Source organism: Littorina saxatilis, linkage group LG7 (genome assembly GCF_037325665.1).
Source record: "Littorina saxatilis isolate snail1 linkage group LG7, US_GU_Lsax_2.0, whole genome shotgun sequence".
NCBI lineage: Eukaryota > Metazoa > Mollusca > Gastropoda > Littorinimorpha > Littorinidae > Littorina > Littorina saxatilis.
In genome coordinates this window covers 58,862,598-58,884,559 of record NC_090251.1, presented here as the reverse complement: position 1 = coordinate 58,884,559, position 21,962 = coordinate 58,862,598, and the positions used below count along the sequence as shown (strand labels likewise).

The 21,962-nt window shown below is 47.4% G+C and overlaps 1 protein-coding gene across 1 annotated transcript in view; it reads left to right on the top strand.

Annotated features, from left to right (window-relative positions):
- The window catches only part of LOC138970266 (glutamine and serine-rich protein 1-like), a gene marked incomplete at its 3' end in the record, with an annotated part of 75,050 nt that extends 53,455 nt beyond the window's left edge, over positions 1–21,595 (top strand). The window contains exons 10-16 of the mRNA XM_070342762.1: positions 5,319–5,449; positions 6,049–6,164; positions 9,412–9,509; positions 12,146–12,211; positions 13,062–13,169; positions 20,734–20,829; positions 21,431–21,595. Of these exons, the coding sequence (XP_070198863.1) occupies positions 5,319–5,449; positions 6,049–6,164; positions 9,412–9,509; positions 12,146–12,211; positions 13,062–13,169; positions 20,734–20,829; positions 21,431–21,595 (780 nt within the window). The remainder of the gene's footprint in view (positions 1–5,318; positions 5,450–6,048; positions 6,165–9,411; positions 9,510–12,145; positions 12,212–13,061; positions 13,170–20,733; positions 20,830–21,430) is intronic.
- Between the last annotated feature and the right edge of the window lie 367 nt (positions 21,596–21,962).

Here is a 21,962-nt window from a genome sequence, read left to right as displayed (position 1 = left end):
AATGACAGATGGTGATAGACAGTCTTGGTAATGACAGATGGTGATAGACAGTCTTGGTAATGACAGATGGTGATAGACAGTCTTGGTAATGACAGATGGTGATAGACAGTCCTGGTAATGACAGATGGTGATAGACAGTCTTGGTAATGACAGATGGTGATAGACAGTCTTGGTAATGACAGATGGTGATAGACAGTCTAGGTAATGACAGATGGTGATAGACAGTCTTGGTAATGACAGATGGTGATAGACAGTCTTGGTAATGACAGATGGTGATAGACAGTCTTGGTAATGACAGATAGTGCTAGACAGTCTAGGTAATGACACATGATGATAGACAGTCTAGGTAATGACAGATGGTGATACGACAGTCTTGGTAATGACAGATTAAATTACATATTCCTACTCCGAATCACATATAGCATTGACACAATCTGAGATGCTAAGGTCTGAAAAGGCTACCCGTCTTAAAAGTTTAAAGGGAAGCAACCCCAACCACAAAAAGTGTAAACGTAGCCATGGTAATGACCATACACCCGGGGAGTTACCTCCCATCCGTGCATGCTACGTCACTACCGCTACTGAACACGTGGTCCATATCATTCGACTTTACAGCTTTCTAAGGAGCAGGTTGTTGAATTTTTGGCTCTCGTGGAATTTCGCTGTTTGGTGTTTGCTAGACACCCACCGGCACCCACATACCCATCTGTTCGCCTGCTGCACTGGTAGTTGGTGAGCTCGTTCCTTTTATACTTTGTTGAACGTATATTTTTGTTGCTGCTGGAAAATTTTCGGCCACGTGTTGGCCATGTATTTTTGGTAGCCATTTTGAATTTTGTCGCCATTTTGGTTTGTCAGCATGTCTGACAGTGATAAAAAGCGCGGCAAGGCCGATGTGAAGGGTAGAATTAAACCTAAATCTTCCGCTTCTGTAACTAAACCTCCGGTTATGGTCGTCGTCTCCGACGAGGCCCGGAATACTGTTATGTCAGTGACTATCTCTGCCCCGAATGACCAATCGGTTGTGGGGCAGTCAAATACTCCTGTATGTACTGTTTCTTCTCGCTCGCCTTCTCTGCCGATTGCAGATCAGGCGTCACTGGTGTCTTCGTTATTATCTACGTTGGTTCCGGAGATTCGTACTTTGGTACGAGAAGAAATGTTGCGTTCCAAGCCTGCGACTTCCGTTGTTTTCCCGCCGTCTGTGGGTGACGTCAGCTCGTTGGCTTCCTTGACGCTTCCGGCCGAGACGTTGTCTAGGGCGGATGTTTTTGCTTCTTCGTCTTCTACCGCTGTGGTTGGCGACTCAAGTAAGTCGAGCTGGTCCACAGGTCCTCGTGAGACCGTCAAACGCTCCCTGCTGGGACACAGCTCTTTTCAGCGGGTTCACGACCCGCGAACTCCTGTTCAGTCGCACCCTGGCTTCGTCGAAGGCCTTTGTGTTTCTGAGCAATGGCGGCAGCCGTTTCCGGCTGCTGCGCTTCCGGCACTCGCCGGAAGCATAGGTCCCCTGACGTACGCACCCGCTGTGGTCGTTTCCGGGGTTGACCGGACGTTGCCTTCCGGGCATTCGGGCTTCCGGCCCCCGTCCTCGCATTTGGCGCTTCCGCATTTTGCGGTCTCGTCTGATGCCTTTCCGGCTCCGCCCGGATTTACTGCTCCTTTCGCTTCCACTTCCTCCCGGATGTCGGTAGTGGAGGAGCAGCGCCAGCACTTCGGGCAGGTGTTGTCTCAGCCCTGGCCGGGGCAGTCAGCTTTTCAACCTTCGGTTGTCGCTTCGACTGCGGTTCCGGTTCCTGCGGCTGCAGGCTTGCCGTCTTCTTACTCTTACCCTGGTGTTAGTCAGGGCATGAGTTTGGATGGTGTTGGGGGGGACGGATTTCCGGTTTCCGGTCATCCCGTTCACCGGCCTTCCACCAGCAACGTGGACTTCGGTCCTTCGCCGGATGTTTCCGACATTCAGTCTGTCATCAGCGATTCCACACGTGTTGGTATCCGGAAAAACTTTAAGCTGCCCTTGAAGCTGCGGCAGAGGTCACTTCGAGGTATTTTCCGGACGGGGCTTCGGCCTCTTCGGCTTCCGCTTCGGCGGCCCCTTCCGCGATGGCCGACTTCCGTTCCGGGAAGGATGAGGACTCATACTTCCGGTTCGTGGAATCGCCGTCGGTAGCGTTCCGGCTTTCTCAGGTTTTGGCCAAGCCATCTCCGACAGGAAGCGGAATTCCTACACTTCCTGTCTGGAAGCATAGGTCCCCCATCACAAGCGCACGTAGTGGCTTGTCTGGGGTTGATCGAGGACTGGCCTACGGGCGTTCGGGCTTCCGGCCCCAGTCCTCTTCTGTTCTGTCTCACCCTTGTCCCGTCGTGGGCATTTGTGTTTCACAGCAAGGGCGGCAGCCGTTTTCGGCGCTGTGTTTCCGGTTTTACTGGAAGCATAAGTCCTCCATTTCAAGTACACGTTGCGGTATTGACCGGAGTTGACAGAGGACTGGCCTACGGGCGTTCGGGCTTCCGGCCTCAGTCTACTCTATGCAACTTTCGCTTCCGTTTTTTGCGGTTTTGTCTGTTGCATTTCCGGCTCTGTCCGGATACACTACTCCTCTTCCTGACACTCCTTCTCGGAGGTCGGTGGGTGAGGAACAGCGGCTGGCCTACGGGCATTTAGGCTTTCAGCCTCGGCCGGGGCAGTCTTCACTCCACCTGTTGGGTGTTGCGGTTACTGCCTATTCAGTTCTGGTGGCTCTAGACGTTTCCCCTATTCACTCTTACCCTTCAGTAAGGGGATGAGTCAGGACTTTTCCGGTTGGATGGGTTTCCGGTTTCCGGTCATCCCATTCATCAGTCTACCACCAGCAACTGTGACTTCGGTCTGTGTTCGTAGCTGAACTATTCTGGTTCTCAGTCTTTAGTCAGCAATCAGACACGTTCTGGATTTCCGTCGAAGCTCTTGGCTGCTCTCGAAGCTGCGACTCAGGATTTCCCGTTGGGTGCATCGACTTTGGCGGCTTCCTTGTTGGTTGCTTCGTTGTCGATGTCGGACTTCCGTTCCAGGAAGGCAGGATGTTTCCTACTTCCGGTTCCTTAGTCACCTTTGGTGGGTACCACGGTTTGCAGGTTTTGGCTATGCCATCTCCTCCCGGAAGTGGTATCTCTAGTTTTTCGGTCCTGCTGCCGTTCTTCATGGTTCAGTTCCGGAACACGCTCAGCCTTGGCTGGCTTCGGCTACACGGGCTTCACCTTTTGTTCCTTCTTGCTTAATTCAGCTTTTGGAACTTGCCTCCTTTCTCTACTCTGTTGGTCAGCCCTTGCTAGGGTGTGCGAAGAGCAGATGAGGCTGTCCTTCCTTCACTACGCTCTTACGGCAGGTGTCGGAGGGACTTGTTTCTTTCGCATTCTCAGTTCCCTGAACAGACAAAGAGAGACACTTGAGCTTTGCCCGCAGTAGAGGTGTTTCCTTTTTAAACTTTGGTGTTTTTATACCAGAAAAAAGGAGATTCAGTCGAGTAGAGATCACCAGGTCTCTGACTGCCGTACAAGGGTTGAAGTAAAGTAAAGCTAGCCTCCTCAGGAGAAGCATGCTTAGGAGAAGCATGCTCAATCCTCTGGCTAAGCTAAGCTGGCAGCCAATAGGCAGCCTCCGTCTGATTCTCGAGTTTCGAGACATAGACCAGTGTCGGGCTAGGTCCATCAGCTTGAGCAGGTCTCTTCTGGTTCGGATCTAGCGCTGGCCTTCGGAATACTGCTTTCCGTCTTCGGTTGGGGTAACAGTTGTTTCAGCCACGGGCTGCTGCTTCTGTCGTACTTCCGGTTTTACCGGAGATGTTGTTTTTCTCACCGACGTTTCTTGGTACGTCGGGGTGGTTGGAACAACGGCCGACCTTAGGGCGTCAGGGTTTTTTAGCCTTGGCCGGGCAACAGCCATTCCACCTTTTGGCGATGGTGGTTGTTGCCTTCCCGTTTCTTGTGGCTTCGGACTTCGTCTTTTCTTTCCTTTGTTCTCACCTTTTGAAGGAGATGAGATAGGACGATTTCCATTTGGGCGGGGTTCTGCTTTCTTGTTATTAAAGGGGTATAAAGGGATCAGACATTCCATTTAGAAGCAAAAATACACACATTTGTACGTGTTTTATCTCTAGAGTGGATGAGTAATCTTGAGAGACTTTGGAATGAGCAGGGTTAAGCTGTCTGGACAGCCGTAGACGGAAAACTTAGCATTGAGTTTTTCCCGGATGATTTACAATTTAGAGCCTCAAATTTTCACAATCTGGTAGGTTTTGGTAATTGTCAAACAAATTAAAAGGTTGGTGTGCCCTTATCAAATTTAAAGGTCACAGCAGGGTCATGTGCGAACTTTTGATCAGTTTGCTGTCCTGCTAATAAATTATAAAGGGAGGTAAAGGGCCGAGTCATACGGATTTGACAGGAAAGGGTCTTACAATTATAGCTATATATATTTGTCCTTGAAGAGGGGAACAACTTGTCTGCAGTTCCCTTCATGTCAGATGTTTTGGGCTTGTGTTGTTTCCATCTCATTGTGTGTTTCCGCATCATATTTCTATCACGCGTGCATAAGTTAGTAGGACCGGCACGATTGGCCTAGTGGTAAGGCGTCCGCCCCGTGATCGGGAGGTCGTGGGTTCGAACCCCGGCCGGGTCATACCTAAGACTTTAAAATTGGCAATCTAGTGGCTGCTCCGCCTGGCGTCTGGCATTATGGGGTTAGTGCTAGGACTGGTTGGTCCGGTGTCAGAATAATGTGACTGGGTGAGACACGAAGCCTGTGCTGCGACTTCTGTCTTGTGTGTGGCGCACGTTAAATGTCAAAGCAGCACCGCCCTGATATGGCCCTTCGTGGTCGGCTGGGCGTTAAGCAAACAAACAAACTGATATGGCCCTTCGTGGTCGGCTGGGCGTTAAACAAACAAACAAACTGATATGGCCCTTCGTGGTCGGCTGGGCGTTAAACAAACAAACAAACTGATATGGCCCTTCGTGGTCGGCTGGGCGTTAAACAAACAAACAAACTGATATGGCCCTTCGTGGTCGGCTGGGCATTAAACAAACAAACAAACTGATATGGCCCTTCGTGGTCGGCTGGGCGTTAAACAAACAAACAAACAAACAAGCATAAGTTAGTGCCAAAAACCCCTTTCTTCCCTTGACACATGTACGTGTCTACCTTTCACTACTCATCACGCATGTTGTTATCTACCTTTCACTACTCATCACGCATGTTGTTATCTACCTTTCACTACTCATCACGCATGTTGTTATCTACCTTTCACTACTCATCACGCATGTTGTTATCTACCTTTCAGTACTCGTCGTGGGTGCCGTCGATGCGTGCCGGCTACATCCCGATCCGCGTGCTGGTGATCTGCAGCAAGCCGCACACAGAGGTGGTGGAGGTCATGGAGGAGTATCGCCCCAAGCCCCCCGCAGACGGCAGGTAAGGCGCCAATGTTGTCACAATCAATTGTTATCATTATCAGGTCCCACACAGAGGTGGTGGAGGCCCCAAGCCCCCCACAGACGGCAGGTAAGACACCGATGTTGTCACAATCAATTGTTATCATGTCAGGTTATCATCATCAGGTCCCACTCATTGTGTCCAAAGCCTGGGAGTCTGTTAGTCTCAGCGAGAGAGATCATTCTTTCTATTTTGGCTACTTTACATCAAGGCATTGTGCTTCATTGTGGCTACTTTACGTCAAGGCATTGTGCTTCATTGTGGCTACTTTACGTCAAGGCATTGTGCTTAATTATGAAAGAAAATTGTCAAACATAGCACAGTAAAACCTCCCACTGACAACCTTGAAAATGACCAGATTAGAATTTGGTTACTTTAATTATGGAAGGTTCCACTGTATTTGGTTCTATTTGGCATGCCGCACACAGCATTTAGCAATGCCCCCTTGGCATGTGTGTTGACCTTGACCCCTTGATGTGTGTGTTGACCTTGACATGTGTTGACCTTGACCCCTTGATGTGAGTGTTGACTTTCACCCTGTGATCTGTGTTGACTTTGACCCCTTGTGGTGTGTGCAGTATGGAGATGCAGTACGAGGACGACCCCCTTGTGGATCACTTCAACGTCTACCTGCAGATCTTCCTCAGCCAGTCCCTCGAGTCCTCCTTCCTGGCTGCCATCAGGAAGTCACAGGGTAAGGGAGATAATGATGGTACCCCCCTCCCCTCTTCCCCCTCCCCTCGAGTCCTCCTTCCTGGCAGCCATCAGGAAGTCACAGGGTAAGGGAGATAATGATGGTACCCCCCTCCCCTCTTCCCCCTCCCCCCTCCCCTCGAGTCCTCCTTCCTGGCGGCCATCAGAAAATCACAGGGTAAGGGAGATAATGATGGTACCCCCCTCCCCTCTTCCCCCTCCCCTCGAGTCCTCCTTCCTGGCGGCCATCAGAAAATCACAGGGTAGGGGAGATAATGATGGTACCCCCCTCCCCTCTTCCCCCTCCCCTCGAGTCCTCCTTCCTGGCGGCCATCAGAAAATCACAGGGTAAGGGAGATAATGATGGTACCCCCCTCCCCTCCCCCTTCCCCTCGAGTCCTCCTTCCTGGCGGCCATCAGAAAATCACAGGGTAAGGGAGATAATGATGGTACCCCCCTCCCCTCGAGTCCTCCTTCCTGGCGGCCATCAGAAAATCACAGGGTAAGGGAGATAATGATGGTACCCCCCTCCCCTCTTCCCCCTCCCCCCTCCCCTCGAGTCCTCCTTCCTGGCGGCCATCAGAAAATCACAGGGTAAGGGAGATAATGATGGTACCCCCCTCCCCTCTTCCCCCTACTCTCGAGTCCTCCTTCCTGGCAGCCATCAGAAAATCACAGGGTAAGGGAGATAATGATGGTACCCCCCTCCCCTCTTCCCCCTACTCTCGAGTCCTCCTTCCTGGCGGCCATCAGAAAATCACAGGGTAAGGGAGATAATGATGGTACCCCCCTCCCCTCTTCCCCCTACTCTCGAGTCCTCCTTCCTGGCAGCCATCAGAAAATCACAGGGTAAGGGAGATAATGATGGTACCCCCCTCCCCTCTTCCCCCTACTCTCGAGTCCTCCTTCCTGGCGGCCATCAGAAAATCACAGGGTAAGGGAGATAATGATGGTACCCCCCTCCCCTCTTCCCCCTACTCTCGAGTCCTCCTTCCTGGCAGCCATCAGAAAATCACAGGGTAAGGGAGATAATGATGGTACCCCCCTCCCCTCTTCCCCCTACTCTCGAGTCCTCCTTCCTGGCGGCCATCAGAAAATCACAGGGTAAGGGAGATAATGATGGTACCCCCCTCCCCTCTTCCCCCTACTCTCGAGTCCTCCTTCCTGGCGGCCATCAGAAAATCACAGGGTAAGGGAGATAATGATGGTACCCCCCTCCCCTCTTCCCCCTCCCCCCTCCCCTCGAGTCCTCCTTCCTGGCGGCCATCAGAAAATCACAGGGTAGGGGAGATAATGATGGTACCCCCCTCCCCTCTTCCCCCTCCCCCCTCCCCTCGAGTCCTCCTTCCTGGCGGCCATCAGAAAATCACAGGGTAAGGGAGATAATGATGGTACCCCCCTCCCCTCTTCCCCCTCCCCCCTCCCCTCGAGTCCTCCTTCCTGGCGGCCATCAGAAAATCACAGGGTAGGGGAGATAATGATGGTACCCCCCTCCCCTCTTCCCCCTCCCCCCTCCCCTCGAGTCCTCCTTCCTGGCGGCCATCAGAAAATCACAGGGTAAGGGAGATAATGATGGTACCCCCCTCCCCTCTTCCCCCTCCCCTCGAGTCCTCCTTCCTGGCGGCCATCAGGAAATCACAGGGTAAGGGAGATAATGATGGTACCCCCCTCCCCTCTTCCCCCTACTCTCGAGTCCTCCTTCCTGGCGGCCATCAGAAAATCACAGGGAAGGGAGATAATGATGGTACCCCCCTCCCCTCTTCCCCCTACTCTCGAGTCCTCCTTCCTGGCGGCCATCAGAAAATCACAGGGTAAGGGAGATAATGATGGTACCCCCCTCCCCTCTTCCCCCTACTCTCGAGTCCTCCTTCCTGGCAGCCATCAGAAAATCACAGGGTAAGGGAGATAATGATGGTACCCCCCTCCCCTCTTCCCCCTACTCTCGAGTCCTCCTTCCTGGCGGCCATCAGAAAATCACAGGGTAAGGGAGATAATGATGGTACCCCCCTCCCCTCTTCCCCCTACTCTCGAGTCCTCCTTCCTGGCGGCCATCAGAAAATCACAGGGTAAGGGAGATAATGATGGTACCCCCCTCCCCTCTTCCCCCTCCCCCCTCCCCTCGAGTCCTCCTTCCTGGCGGCCATCAGAAAATCACAGGGTAAGGGAGATAATGATGGTACCCCCCTCCCCTCTTCCCCCTCCCCCCTCCCCTCGAGTCCTCCTTCCTGGCGGCCATCAGAAAATCACAGGGTAAGGGAGATAATGATGGTACCCCCCTCCCCTCTTCCCCCTCCCCCCTCCCCTCGAGTCCTCCTTCCTGGCGGCCATCAGAAAATCACAGGGTAAGGGAGATAATGATGGTACCCCCCTCCCCTCTTCCCCCTCCCCCCTCCCCTCGAGTCCTCCTTCCTGGCGGCCATCAGAAAATCACAGGGTAAGGGAGATAATGATGGTACAGTGGGAATGTGTGTGCTCCCCCCTCAACAGAAAGTGTTGCGCTTTGTTTGATGTGTGTGCTCAAGAGCAAGATGTCATGTTTGTTGCAAAGTATTTCTACCTGGTGCCGCTGGAGAAGATCGCTTTGTTTGATGTGTGTGACACAGGGCCTAGCATTGTGTGATGTGTGTGACACAGGGCCTAGCATTGTGTGATGTGTGTGACACAGGGCCTAGCATTGTGTGATGTGTGTGACATAGGGCCTAGCATTGTAAGCCGTTCGGCGTACTTTACGCCGAAATAACATCTCCAGTACGCGGAACTCGATTTGGTGTACGCCGAAATGCAAAAACCTGTTATTCCCAAACGGTAAACCCAAACAGTCCCAGCTTTCGTTTTGTGCGCCGTTCGGTTCAATTCTCAATCGGTTTGACAGTTTGCTTGAGCACGCACTTCCTCTGGCATCGCGCGAGCATGCTTTGTGCCGGTGTTTTGTGGCTCTAGACTTGAAATAATGCCTCGAAGCGACATTGTTGAACGTGGTCAGCCATTCAGTGACAAAGTATCCAGGTATTCCTGGAAGTGGGAATGGCTGGATTTCGTTCCGAAGGCGGAAGACAAGTCAGAAGTTTTTGTCAGTTTTCTTGTTTTCTGTCTGTGTTTTGCTTGTTGGTGAAGGCATAATTTAGTTGCTCAATCTTCTTTGGGGGGGGGGGGGGGGTCATTTAGGTAAAAAAAAAAAAAACGCCTTTGTAAGCTGAACTCACTTTTTCCAATGCTAGGCCCTGGTGACAAGGCAATGTTTGTTGCAGAGTATTTCTACCTGGTGCCGCTGGAGAAGATCGACAAGATGATCGACAACAAGCTGGACGGCATCGACAAGCTCGTACAGTGGAAGCCGAAGTTCAGGGTCAGTGCTGTCTTGTTGCGCCTCTTTCTGTCACACTCTCACTCACACTCACACTCTCACTCTGTTACACGACACTTGAGATTGACGAAGTTCTCAAATGTCGTATAGTTGTGTTCTTTTATTCTACATGGCCCGTCTTCACAGCAGCAGACAAAAACTCGTCAAATTGAGTTCGAGGATTTATTTAGCATTGCATACATACAACTGCACATCGTAGCAGGACTCAAAGTAGAAGCCTTTTAACATACAAATCGCGCTGGCCTATATAGTAAATACTCAATCTCGAGAATATTCCAGACCGAACATGATACAACTAAAATTATATGAACCGTCCATGGACTAGAATAGAGATATTCTCTGTGACGTACATCAAAAGCGCCGACACACTTAATCCGAGCGAACGCCACAAACCCACGACTCAAAACAACGTGGTAAACAACTTGTTTTGACAGGACTAGAAAGTTCACCTGCATTCTCGTCCAAACATAAATATTGTGTTTACAAAATATAATATCGGTACTTTCCCACAAAGTACAAATAAGTTAACTACATGCAACACACAAAACTGAACCAAAGTTCAGCAACGGCAGCGTTTCCTAACACACTCACACTCACTCTCACTCACACTCACACTCACACTCTCACTCACACTCACACTCTCACTCACACTCACACTCACACTCTCACTCACACTCTCACTCTCACTCAAACACTCTCACTCTCACTCTCACTCTCACTCTTACTCTCACTCTCACAGGTCACTTTTTCACGTGTGGCCCATCGAAGTTAGCTATGACAGAAGTCTGCAAAACTAATTCAACAAAACAATGTCACTCTGCTCTTGAAGCGGCCAGGCTGTACCATTTAGTTGTGTGTCCAATGTCACTCTGCTCTTGAAGCGGCCAGGCTGTACCATTTAGTTTTGTGTCCAATGTCACTCTGCTCTTGAAGCGGCCAGGCTGTACCATTTAGTTGTGTGTCCAATGTCACTCTGCTCTTAAAGCGGCCAGGCTGTACCATTTAGTTGTGTGTCCAATGTCACTCTGCTCTTGAAGCGGCCAGGCTGTACGATTTAGTTGTGTGTCCAATGTCACTCTGCTCTTGAAGCGGCCAGGCTGTACCATTTAGTTGTGTGTCCAATGTCACTCTGCTCTTGAAGCGGCCAGGCTGTACCATTTAGTTGTGTGTCCAATGTCACTCTGCTCTTGAAGCGGCCAGGCTGTACCATTTAGTTGTGTGTCCAATGTCACTCTGCTCTTGAAGCGGCCAGGCTGTACCATTTAGTTGTGTGTCCAATGTCACTCTGCTCTTAAAGCGGCCAGGCTGTACCATTTAGTTGTGTGTCCAATGTCACTCTGCTCTTGAAGCGGCCAGGCTGTACCATTAAGTTGTGTGTCCAATGTCACTCTGCTCTTAAAGCGGCCAGGCAGTACCATTTAGTTGTGTGTCCAATGTCACTCTGCTCTTGAAGCGGCCAGGCAGTACCATTAAGTTGTGTGTCCAATGTCACTCTGCTCTTAAAGCGGCCAGGCAGTACCATTTAGTTGTGTGTCCAATGTCACTCTGCTCTTAAAGCGGCCAGGCTGTACCATTTAGTTGTGTGTCCAATGTCACTCTGCTCTTGGAGCGGCCAGGCTGTACCATTTAGTTGTGTGTCCAATGTCACTCTGCTCTTAAAGCGGCCAGGCTGTACCATTTAGTTGTGTGTCCAATGTCACTCTGCTCTTAAAGCGGCCAGGCTGTACCATTTAGTTGTGTGTCCAATGTCACTCTGCTCTTGGAGCGGCCAGGCTGTACCATTTAGTTGTGTGTCCAATGTCACTCTGCTCTTAAAGCGGCCAGGCTGTACCATTTAGTTGTGTGTCCAATGTCACTCTGCTCTTGGAGCGGCCAGGCTGTACCATTTAGTTGTGTGTCCAATGTCACTCTGCTCTTGAAGCGGCCAGGCAGTACCATTTAGTTGTGTGTCCAATGTCACTCTGCTCTTCAAGCGGCCAGGCTGTACCATTTAGTTGTGTGTCCAATGTCACTCTGCTCTTAAAGCGGCCAGGCTGTACCATTTAGTTGTGTGTCCAATGTCACTCTGCTCTTGAAGCGGCCAGGCTGTACCATTTAGTTGTGTGTCCAATGTCACTCTGCTCTTAAAGCGGCCAGGCTGTACCATTTAGTTGTATGTCCAATGTCACTCTGCTCTTAAAGCGGCCAGGCTGTACCATTTAGTTGTGTGTCCAATGTCATTCTGCTCTTAAAGCGGCCAGGCTGTACCATTTAGTTGTATGTCCAATGTCACTCTGCTCTTAAAGCGGCCAGGCTGTACCATTTAGTTGTGTGTCCAATGTCATCCTGCTCTTAAAGCGGCCAGGCTGTACCATTTAGTTGTGTGTCCAATGTCACTCTGCTCTTGAAGCGGCCAGGCTGTACCATTTAGTTGTGTGTCCAATGTCACTCTGCTCTTAAAGCGGCCAGGCTGTACCATTTAGTTGTGTGTCCAATGTCATCCTGCTCTAGAAGCGGCCAGGCTCTAGCATCTTATCTTATACTTTATCATGCATTGAAACTACATCTAGCATCTTATCTTATTCTTATATTGTATAATATATAATATGACAATTTAAAGAAGGTTTAGGTGGTTGCAGGAATGTATGAGGTCCAAGCCACAGATGCGAGAAATCAACAGACCCAACCTCAAGCAGTCGTGTCAGGTATGTGATACACATGTATGGTTATTGAAGATTGGTGACTGAACATTGTGCTGTGTCTTCGCTTGGTAGCTTTGTGTTGCCGTCTTGCAGCATTGGCTTTGTTTTGAGTGGATGGCCACAGTCAGAGTTAACAGGATTGTAGAATGTACGTCCAGTTCTGTTTTTGATTCTTCTTCTTGTCTTATTGTACTTCTTCTTCTTGATTGTGATCATCTTTTTCTTCTGTTCTTTGCTTGTCTTCATTTTTTGGGTTATTTTTAGTTTCTTTGTCACGATGATCTCTTTGTAGCATCATTACTTTCTTGCCATCCATCTTTTCCTCTGTCAGCTATTTCACTGTTCTCTCTGGAACAGATGGTGGTTTGGATTGAACTGTGACCCCCACATTTTATTTTTGGAACAGATGGTGGTTTGGATTGAACGTGTGATCCCCATATTTTATTTCTGGAACAGATGGTGGTTTGGATTGAACGTGTGACCCCCACATTTTATTTCTGGAACAGATGGTGGTTTGGATTGAACGTGTGATCCCCACATTTTATTTCTGGAACAGATGGTGGTTTGGATTGAACGTGTGATCCCCACATTTTATTTCTGGAACAGATGGTGGTTTGGATTGAACGTGTGATCCCCACATTTTATTTCTGGAACAGATGGTGGTTTGGATTGAACGTGTGATCCCCACATTTTATTTCTGGAACAGAGGGTGGTTTGGATTGAGCGTGTGGTCCCCATATTTTATTTCTGGAGGAACCGCAGCGTGTGTGCACATTTTGTGCTAATGCCAATCATTGTCTTTCTTGTGGTGAAGTTTGGTGCTTATTTTTAAGCTAACACTGGCTTGTTTCAGGCGTGTGAAAACTCGTCGCCTCCCACCATCAAGTCGGTGCTGTTCCATGGAGCCCCCTACGACAGATTCCTGTTGACAGACCTCCCCAACTCCGACAGCTCCTCGCAGGTAAGCAATTCATTTATTTTGTTCCTATTTCATATCTCCGACAGGTCCTGTGTACTTAAGTGTTAGTTAGAGTGCCGTAGAGAATGATAAGCTCATAAGCTGGAGGTGATCATCCCTTCTGAGGATGGAAGTCGCTTGTTCATTTCAATGCTTGTTATTCTCTCAGTTGCCAGGAAGAAGGTTCCGTATAACTCTGGCTTACTCCATTACACATGTCGTATGATGTCGTATGATGTCGTATGCCTATAAAGCGCTTACTTCCCTTGGGTTATTTGATCTCTAAACAACGCTCTGCCTCATTGTAGCCGCCGGCTATTTATAGCCCGACTATACTTAGGTTTCGCTCTTGTGGTTGTTTGAAAGTCTAGTTGATTGTCGACTGGGGACTGGGGACGGTATCTCTGGTACTCTGGGGTCACTTGAGCTCAAATATGGCGAGTAGCTTGGAATTGTGGGGCCAAGGGTTTGTGCAAAAAATTACGTTCCTAATGGTAGGCAAACGGAAGATATTAGCTTTACACGTTTTTCACTTTTTTGGCACCCGGCCAGGAAAAAAAAATTCCCTGTAAAGCGGGTGCTAAAGATTTCGCATGAGGACGCGCGTTTCAACCTAACACTTGACGTCGAAGACATGTGCTAAGTGAGACCTAAAACCTTTATACACGAAGCATGGAAGCTTTTTCAAAGCATGGGCGTGTACACTAGTCAGATAACATGTTTTTTAATTCGTTTCAGCTGTTGTCAAAGACGTTTTCAACTTAAATTATATGTGGTACTGTCATTCCGTATGTCTGGGTTTGAAACCGGCACGGTTGGCCTAGTGGTAAGGCGTCCGCCCCGTGATCGGGAGGTCGTGAGTTCGAACCCCGGCCGGGTCATACCTAAGACTTTAAAATTGGCAATCTAGTGGCTGCTCCGCCTGGCGTCTGGCATTATGGGGTTAGTGCTAGGACTGGTTGGTCCGGTGTCAGAATAATGTGACTGGGTGAGACATGAAGCCTGTGCTGCGACTTCTGTCTTGTGTGTGGCGCACGTTAAATGTCAAAGCAGCACCGCCCTGATATGACCCTTCGTGGTCGGCTGGGCGTTAAGCAAACAAACAAACAAATGTCTGGGTTTGAAACATCGTCCCGCGGCGCTCTCGATGTGTGGAGGGGTTAATATACTCTAAGAGAGGCTTGATTTCGACGAGCGCACAATAGCTCAATCGTTTAGGGCGCTGAGCGTCAGTGGTTGTCGTCCGAACTGACCATACACAAGGATCTGTATGAAACGGATTAAAGGCATATTAACTCGATGACTATACACGCTAATTGCTTTACCAACAGCTGGAGACATGCTAAATTAAGTTCCCTGCAAAATATTGTGGTCTAGGACCCCTTCAATGTTGAGATATTTGAATTTTTATTTTGATCTAGATCGTCCTATTTATAGATTTGCCAACAGAGGGAACGTTGACGCAAGGGAAATAACTCCGCGTCTTTGTTGACATCCTCACTTTTTCAGAGGCTAGAAGAAGCTGTAATGCATGTATATGGTCCGCGCATGGCGACATATCGTCATTACATGGTCTTATGGTGCGTTTGACATCTATTATGGGCAAACTACACTTTGTAAACATGGGAGCGCGTACATATGGCTTTAACATAAAGTGAACGATTTGGTTCATGGTGCGAAGACAGCTTTCTACAGTGCCAGGATCACTGCAAGTGTTTCTTGCAAACAATTGTTTCAAAATGTTAACACTCTTTTAGGCAAGTCGCAAAATGTAAAAGTTCGAACTATTTTCAAAGCTGACCAACTTGCTGATGCTTTTTCGGATTTCTTTTGTGAGAAGGTTGAACAATGTCGCAACAGCTTCAACATTTCTGTTGATCAAAGTCAGTCAGCCCAGCATGAGGCACAATATTCTGGTCCGTATTTTTCTAGTTTCAGTCCAGTGTCAGAGGAGTTTGTCCGAAAGCTGGTTTCAGCCACCCAACCCAAAACATGTGAACTCGACCCCATGCCTACCAAACAGATGTATGACAACCTAGATGTCCTTCTCCCCATCATTACCAATCTGATTAATGAGTCACTTTCCTCGGGTTCAGTTCCACCATCTTGGAAAACAGCTGTTGTAAAACCCCTTTTGAAGAAGCCGTCCCTCGATCAAAATGACCTCAAAAATGATAGACCCGTTTGAAATTTGCCATTCTGGTCCTGGAAAGAGTTGTCCTACATCAGCTCAATGCACACCTTGAAGCAAACAGCCTTTTAGACGTACACCAGTCCGCCTATCGTTGTCCTACATCAGCTCAATGCACACCTTGAAGCAAACAGCCTTTTAGACGTGCACCAGTCCGCCTATCGTTGTCCTACATCAGCTCAATGCACACCTTGAAGCAAACAGCCTTTTAGACGTACACCAGTCCGCCTATCGTTGTCCTACATCAGCTCAATGCACACCTTGAAGCAAACAGCCTTTTAAACGTGCACCAGTCCGCCTATCGTGCGAACCACTCAACTAAAACAGCCTTTTAAACGTGCACCAGTCCGCCTATCGTGCGAACCACTCAACTAAAACAGCCTTTTAAACGTGCACCAGTCCGCCTATCGTGCGAACCACTCAACTGAAACAGCTTTGTTGCGCATTGTAAATTACGTATACTCACGGCTCTTGATCACAACAAAGTCTCCACTCTACTTCTGTTAGATCTCTCTGCTGCGTTTGATACGATTGACCACAAGCTTCTACTCTCTTGTCTGGAACAATCTTTCGGCATCAATAGCACAGCGCTGTCCTGGTTCTGTTCCTATCTGTCAGACAGAAGTCAGTTTGTTCTTGTGGCAGACCATCGTTCTAGCACAACACCTCTGTTCTATGGAGTACCACAGGGCTCAGTCTTAGGTCCGGTACTGTTTGTCTTGTACACAACACAGCTATCCACCATCATCAACCACCATGCAGTCAGTCATGAAATGTTCGCAGACGATACACAGCTTCATCAAGCATCTCCTCCTGAAAAGGTCAATGACCTTGTTTCTTCCCTAAAAGACTGCGTTTCTGATGTAAAAGACTGGATGAATGAACACAAACTTAAACTTAACGAAGAAAAAACTGAAGCAGTTCTGTTTGCCTCTTTAACCTCTTCTTCTCGTCACAGTCTTCCATCTGCCATTCAGTTAGGCTCAGCATTCTGTCACATTCTCAGAGAAGGCCAGAGATCTTGGGTTCTACCTTGACTCTGACCTCTCTATGAGACATCATGTCACATTCTCAGAGAAGGCCAGAGATCTTGGGTTCTACCTTGACTCTGACCTCTCTATGAGACATCATGTCACATTCTCAGAGAAGGCCAGAGATCTTGGGTTCTACTTTGACTCTGACCTCTCTATGAGACATCATGTCACAAAAACATGTCAGGCAGCCAACCTTGAAATTAGGCGCATCAGCTCCATCCGCCACTTTCTCACTGAAGAAGCCACAAAAACCCTTGTCACTTCCTGCATATTGTCTCGTTTAGACTATTGTAATGCCCTGTTGATTGAATGTCCTTCGTTAGTTATCCAACCTCTCCAAACTGTTGAAAATGCTGCAGCCCGCATCATCTTTAGGTCAAAGAAAACACAGCATGACACTCCCCTGCTATACACACTCCACTGGCTGCCGGTGGAACAGCGTATCAAGTACAAAGTCGCTTGTCTGTGTTTCAAGGTCTTCTCAGGAAGTGCCCCTCAGTACCTTTCTGAACTCCTGTACATTATACACCCCATCACGCACACTCAGATCATCCGCTGACACCAGGCTACTGAAAGTTGAGCGCTTCAACAGGAAGCAGCACGGAGCAAGAAGCTTCTGTTGTGCTGCACCACCACTCCGGAACTCTCTTCCCTTCTCTGTCAGACACTGCACCTCTCTCAGCTCTTTTAAACAACAGTTGAAAACTTTCTTTTTCACAGAATATTACACCAACCTGGCCTAATGTCTTCTTCATTCCATTTCTGCACATACTCCTCTCCCATAAAGTTGTTATGATTGTTGAGAGTGTTAGCTGTGTATGCCGTCGCGATATAACCTTCGTGGTTGAAAACAACGTTAAACACCAAATAAAGAAAGAAAGCTGTGTATGTTTGTATATATATAGTGTGTATTGCATATATATGATTATTGTGTGAACAGTACATGTGGTGATTCGTGTCTGTATGATTAATTTGTTTTATGTAGGTTGTACTTTTAATTGTTCTATTCTGTATATATATATGTTCTTTTGTAAAGGGCCTAGAGCCATAGGTTAGGCACTTAAAAATGTCCAGTTATTATTATTATTATTATGTGGCAAGGCGTAGGTGCCTGGTTTGACGCTCCTAATGGACCGAATATTCTTTTGTTTATTATTTTCATCCGAGCATGCAGCTTTCACTTTTTTCTTCTGCAGTCCTTTCTGGCTCTCTCTTTCATTTTATTTTAATATTTTTTTAATTTATTTTTGGCTCACGCAAGTGTAGCCTATGCGATGCTAACTTTTGTCTGTCTGTGCGTGCGTGCGTGCGTGCGTATGTATGTATGTCTGTGGTAGAAACTTTAACATTTGACTGAACACCGAAATACTAATTTTACCTGGTTATTATTCAAGCAACAGCTTCAAAGTATTGAAGCAATGATCAACATTTCGTCGGCACGTATGTAGTTAAAGTGTGTATCCTAAGAAAACGGGTGGTGGGGGGTTTTGGGGGGGGTAAAAACAGGTGACTGGTTTGTGTCGTGTGTGGTATGTAGACCAGGTCAGGGGTCAAGGTTAGGTCAGATCGCGTGAAGGATTGTGGTATAGATACAGTTAGTTCGCCGATTCGGAGAAGACGATTTCACATTGTTCGGTTTCGTAGCTTCAGAAAAATAGATAAGGAAGATACCAAAGGAGATTTCCTACAGGTTAATCTGCACAGCATGTTTCCAGTGTCTGCGCGAGGAAGCGCTGTCGAAAGCGCAGTGTCGATCTGGCCATCTGGCAGTCGTGTCCCCGTAAGTAGGCTACAGACAGACAGATCTAGATCTAGTGTCTCACACTCTTGCACCGTGTCTATGCTTACTGTGTGTGTGTATGTGTGGCGGAGTGATTGAGTTTGTGTTACTGTTTGTCGATTTCTTACGTGAGCCTTTAAGGCTTCGCCTCTTGTTTTATTTTAAATTTTTTAAAAAAATTATAATTTTTTTTAATTTATTTTTATTTCTTCTGCACTCCTTTCTTGCTCTCTTTCATTTTATTTTAATTTTTTTAATTTTAATTTTTTTTAAATTATTTTTTTTTTCTTTTTTACATTTAGTCATAACTTGACTAAATGTTTTAACATAGACGGGGAATCGAGACGGGGGTCGTGGTGTATGTGTGTGTGTGTGTCTGTGTCTGTGCATGTGTGTGTGTAGAGCGATTCAGACCAAACTACTGGACCGATCTTCATGAAATTTTACATGAGAGTTCCTGGGTATGATATATCCCCAGACATTTTTTTATTTTTTTCGATAAATGTCTTTTATGACATCATATCCGGCTTTTTGTAAAAGTTGAGGCGGCACTGTCACACCTTCATTTTTCAATCAAATTGATTGAAATTTTGGCCAAGCAATCTTCGACGAAGGCCGGATTTCGGTATTGCATTTGAGCATGTAGGCTTAAAAATTCATTAATGACTTTGGTCATTAAAAATCTGAAAATTGTAATCAAAATTATTTTTTTATAAAACGATTCAAAATTACTTTTATTTTATTTTTCATCATGTTCTGATTCAAAAAATATATAAATATGTTATATTCGGATTAAAAACAAGCTCTGAAAATTAAAAATATAAAAATTATGATTAAAATTAAATTTCCGAAATCGTTTTAAAAACAATTTCATCTTATTCCTTGTCGGTTCCTGATTCCAAAAACATATAGATATGATATGTTTGGATTAAAAACACGCTCAGAAAGTTAAAACGAAGAGAGGTACAGTAAAGCGTGCTATGCAGCACAGCGCAACCGCTACCGTGCTAAACATGTACAGGCTCGTCACTTTCACTGCCTTTTGCACTAGCGGCGGACTACGGTCATTGTGAAAAAATGCAGTGCGTTCAGTTTCATTCTGTGAGTTACACTGCTTGACTAAATGTAGTAATTTCGCCTTACGCGACTTGTTTTTAAATTATTTTAATTTTTTTATCAGTGTCAAAAGTTAGACACGGTCAACTGGTTTTGCTCTGAGTGAGTGCATGTGACCTCAATTAGCTGAAGGTGACACCTCTCTGCCCACAGAGGGGCTGGGGAGGGGGGGGGGGAGACAGGGAGGGTGGGGGGGTGGGGGGGATGGTAGTCAGCTGGAAGTGAAAGATCTCTGGAGGTAATGAAGAGGTGTACTCTTCCAAAGTTCAGTTGTCACGGCTTCGGGTATAAAGGAAAGCGGTGTTGTGTACAGGCGTCTCAGTGGTTAGTCGAGACTATCTAAAATAAGGTCTCGGCGACGACTGTTGTTGTTAATCTGTTACTTTGATGCCGACAGCTCTGTCTGTCTGTCTGTCTGTCATTCTGTCTCTCTCTCTCTCTCTCTCTCTCTCTCTCTCTGTCTCTCTCTCTCTCTCTCTCTCTCTCTGTCTCTCTCTCTCTCTCTCTCCCCCTCCCCCTCTCTCTCTGCGATTGCGATTGACAATTGTCCTTTTATTGTCTTTATTTTTATGTCTTAGTTTAGCAGGGACAGATTGTAAGACTAGGCGGGAGCCTAAAATCTCCATCCTTGAGTAATAAAGTTCGTTTGTTCGTTTGTTCTCTCTCTTTCTCTCTCCCTCTCTCTCTCTTTCTCTCGCTCTCTCTCAGTATGGTTTGAAACTGTTAAGCGAGACTTAAGGTCGCGGATTAGGTCACAGGTCAACTGTTTGTGCAGAGACGGTATCCATGTCCTACCCCTGTGTCACCACGGGCGGCTACTTTGCCCGTTAAGGTCAATGCTTGTTTCGTTTAAGATTCTTACAGATACTTTCAAGGCGACCCTGTAACAATGTGTGTGTTTGTTCTGCTGAAAAGGGGTTCCACTGTATTGTGTCCCGCAGTGGGGCACTGCGGTTATGAAATTAAAGGCCCCTCCTGTTTTTGGAACCGCAGGAGCTTTCTAGTTTGCTGTTAGGTAGATTTTTGGTTCCTCTTTCCTGTCATGCTCTCTTTTTCTTCATGAATTCTTTTCTTTTTTCTGCCTTCTTGCTCATTCACCTGTATTTTTTCCAAAAATCTCTTCTCTTGCCGCTTGTCTCGCGATTCATGTATAGTTTAATCTGTTAGTGTTCTGATGTAAGTCCAGCAGTAGATAGGTTAAGCCTATTTTAACATACTGGAAACTGGTAATCTTCCAGTAGGTATTAATTTAGTTTTACTAAAGCCTGCTGGGACACAAGTAATGGGTTAGTGCATTTGTAAACAGGAATCGCTTGACAAGTGGCCCCCTTCATCCCCCCCCCTTCCTCGTCCTGATATGGCTCTGCGTAGTCGGCTGGACGTTAAGCAACAAATAAACAAACAAACAAACAAACTGTATTGTGAGAGTTGTTGTTGTGGTTGCAGGAGTTCCTGGTGGGGAAGACAGCAGCACCCTACGTCACTCAGTACCACAACCTGCACCACTTCAAGTACCGCCTCTACCAGAGGTGTCGGGCAAAGGTAGGCCTCTCTTTGTCTCTTTAATCGTCTTGTATGCACAATTTGCTCCTATTATACAAAAGCATGGTTTTGTCTAATTGTCACCTGACTTTTACTTGACTGTTACTTGACTGTTACCTGACTGTCACCTGATACCTGACTCACCTGACTGTCACCTGACTGTTACCTTACTCACCTGACTTACCGTAACTGTTACCTGCCTTACCTGACTGCCACCTGACTGTTACCTGACTGTCACCTGACTATTACCTAGCTGTTACCTGACTGTCAACTGCCTGACCTGACTGTCACCTGACTGTCACCTGACTGTTACCTGACTATTACCTGACTGTCACCTGACTGTCACCTGACTGTCACCTGACTGTCACCTGACTGTCACCTGACTGTTACCTGACTGTTACCTGACTGTCACCTGACTGTCACCTGACTGTCACCTGACTGTCACCTGACTGTCACCTGAATGTTACCTGACTGTTACCTGACTGTTACCTGACTGTCACCTGACTGTCACCTGACTGTCACCTGACTGTCACCTGAATGTTACCTGACTGTTACCTGACTGTTACCTGACTGTCACCTGACTGTTACCTGACTGTTACAGGTGCACATGGTGCGGGAGAGCAACAAGACGCTCAACATCAAGGAGGAGAGCATCCTGGACCAGTGTCTGCAGAACAGGGGCTGGGTGCTCAAGGTCAGTCCAGTTCTTGTTCTCTCTCTCTCTCTCTCTCTCTCTCTCTCTCTCTCTCTCTCTCCCTCTCTCTCTCTCTCTCTCTCTCTCTCTCTCTCTCTCCGTCTCTCTGTCACTTTCTTGATCCCTGTCTCTCTCTCTCTTCTGTCTCTGTCTCTGTCTCTGTCTCTCCGTTATAATTTTTTTATTATATAATTGTGTGTCTATGCGTCCCAAGGACAGATTGTAAGAAAAGGCGTAGCCTTAAATCTTAATCCTTGTTAAATAAAGTTCAATTCAATTTAATTCAATTCTCTCTCTCTCCGTCTCTCTTCTGTCTCTGTCTCTCTCTCTTCTGTCTCTGTCTCTCTCTTCTGTCTCTGTCTCTCTCTTCTGTCTCTGTCTCTCTCTCTCTCTTCTGTCTCTGTCTCTCTCTTCTGTCTCTGTCTCTCTCTTCTGTCTC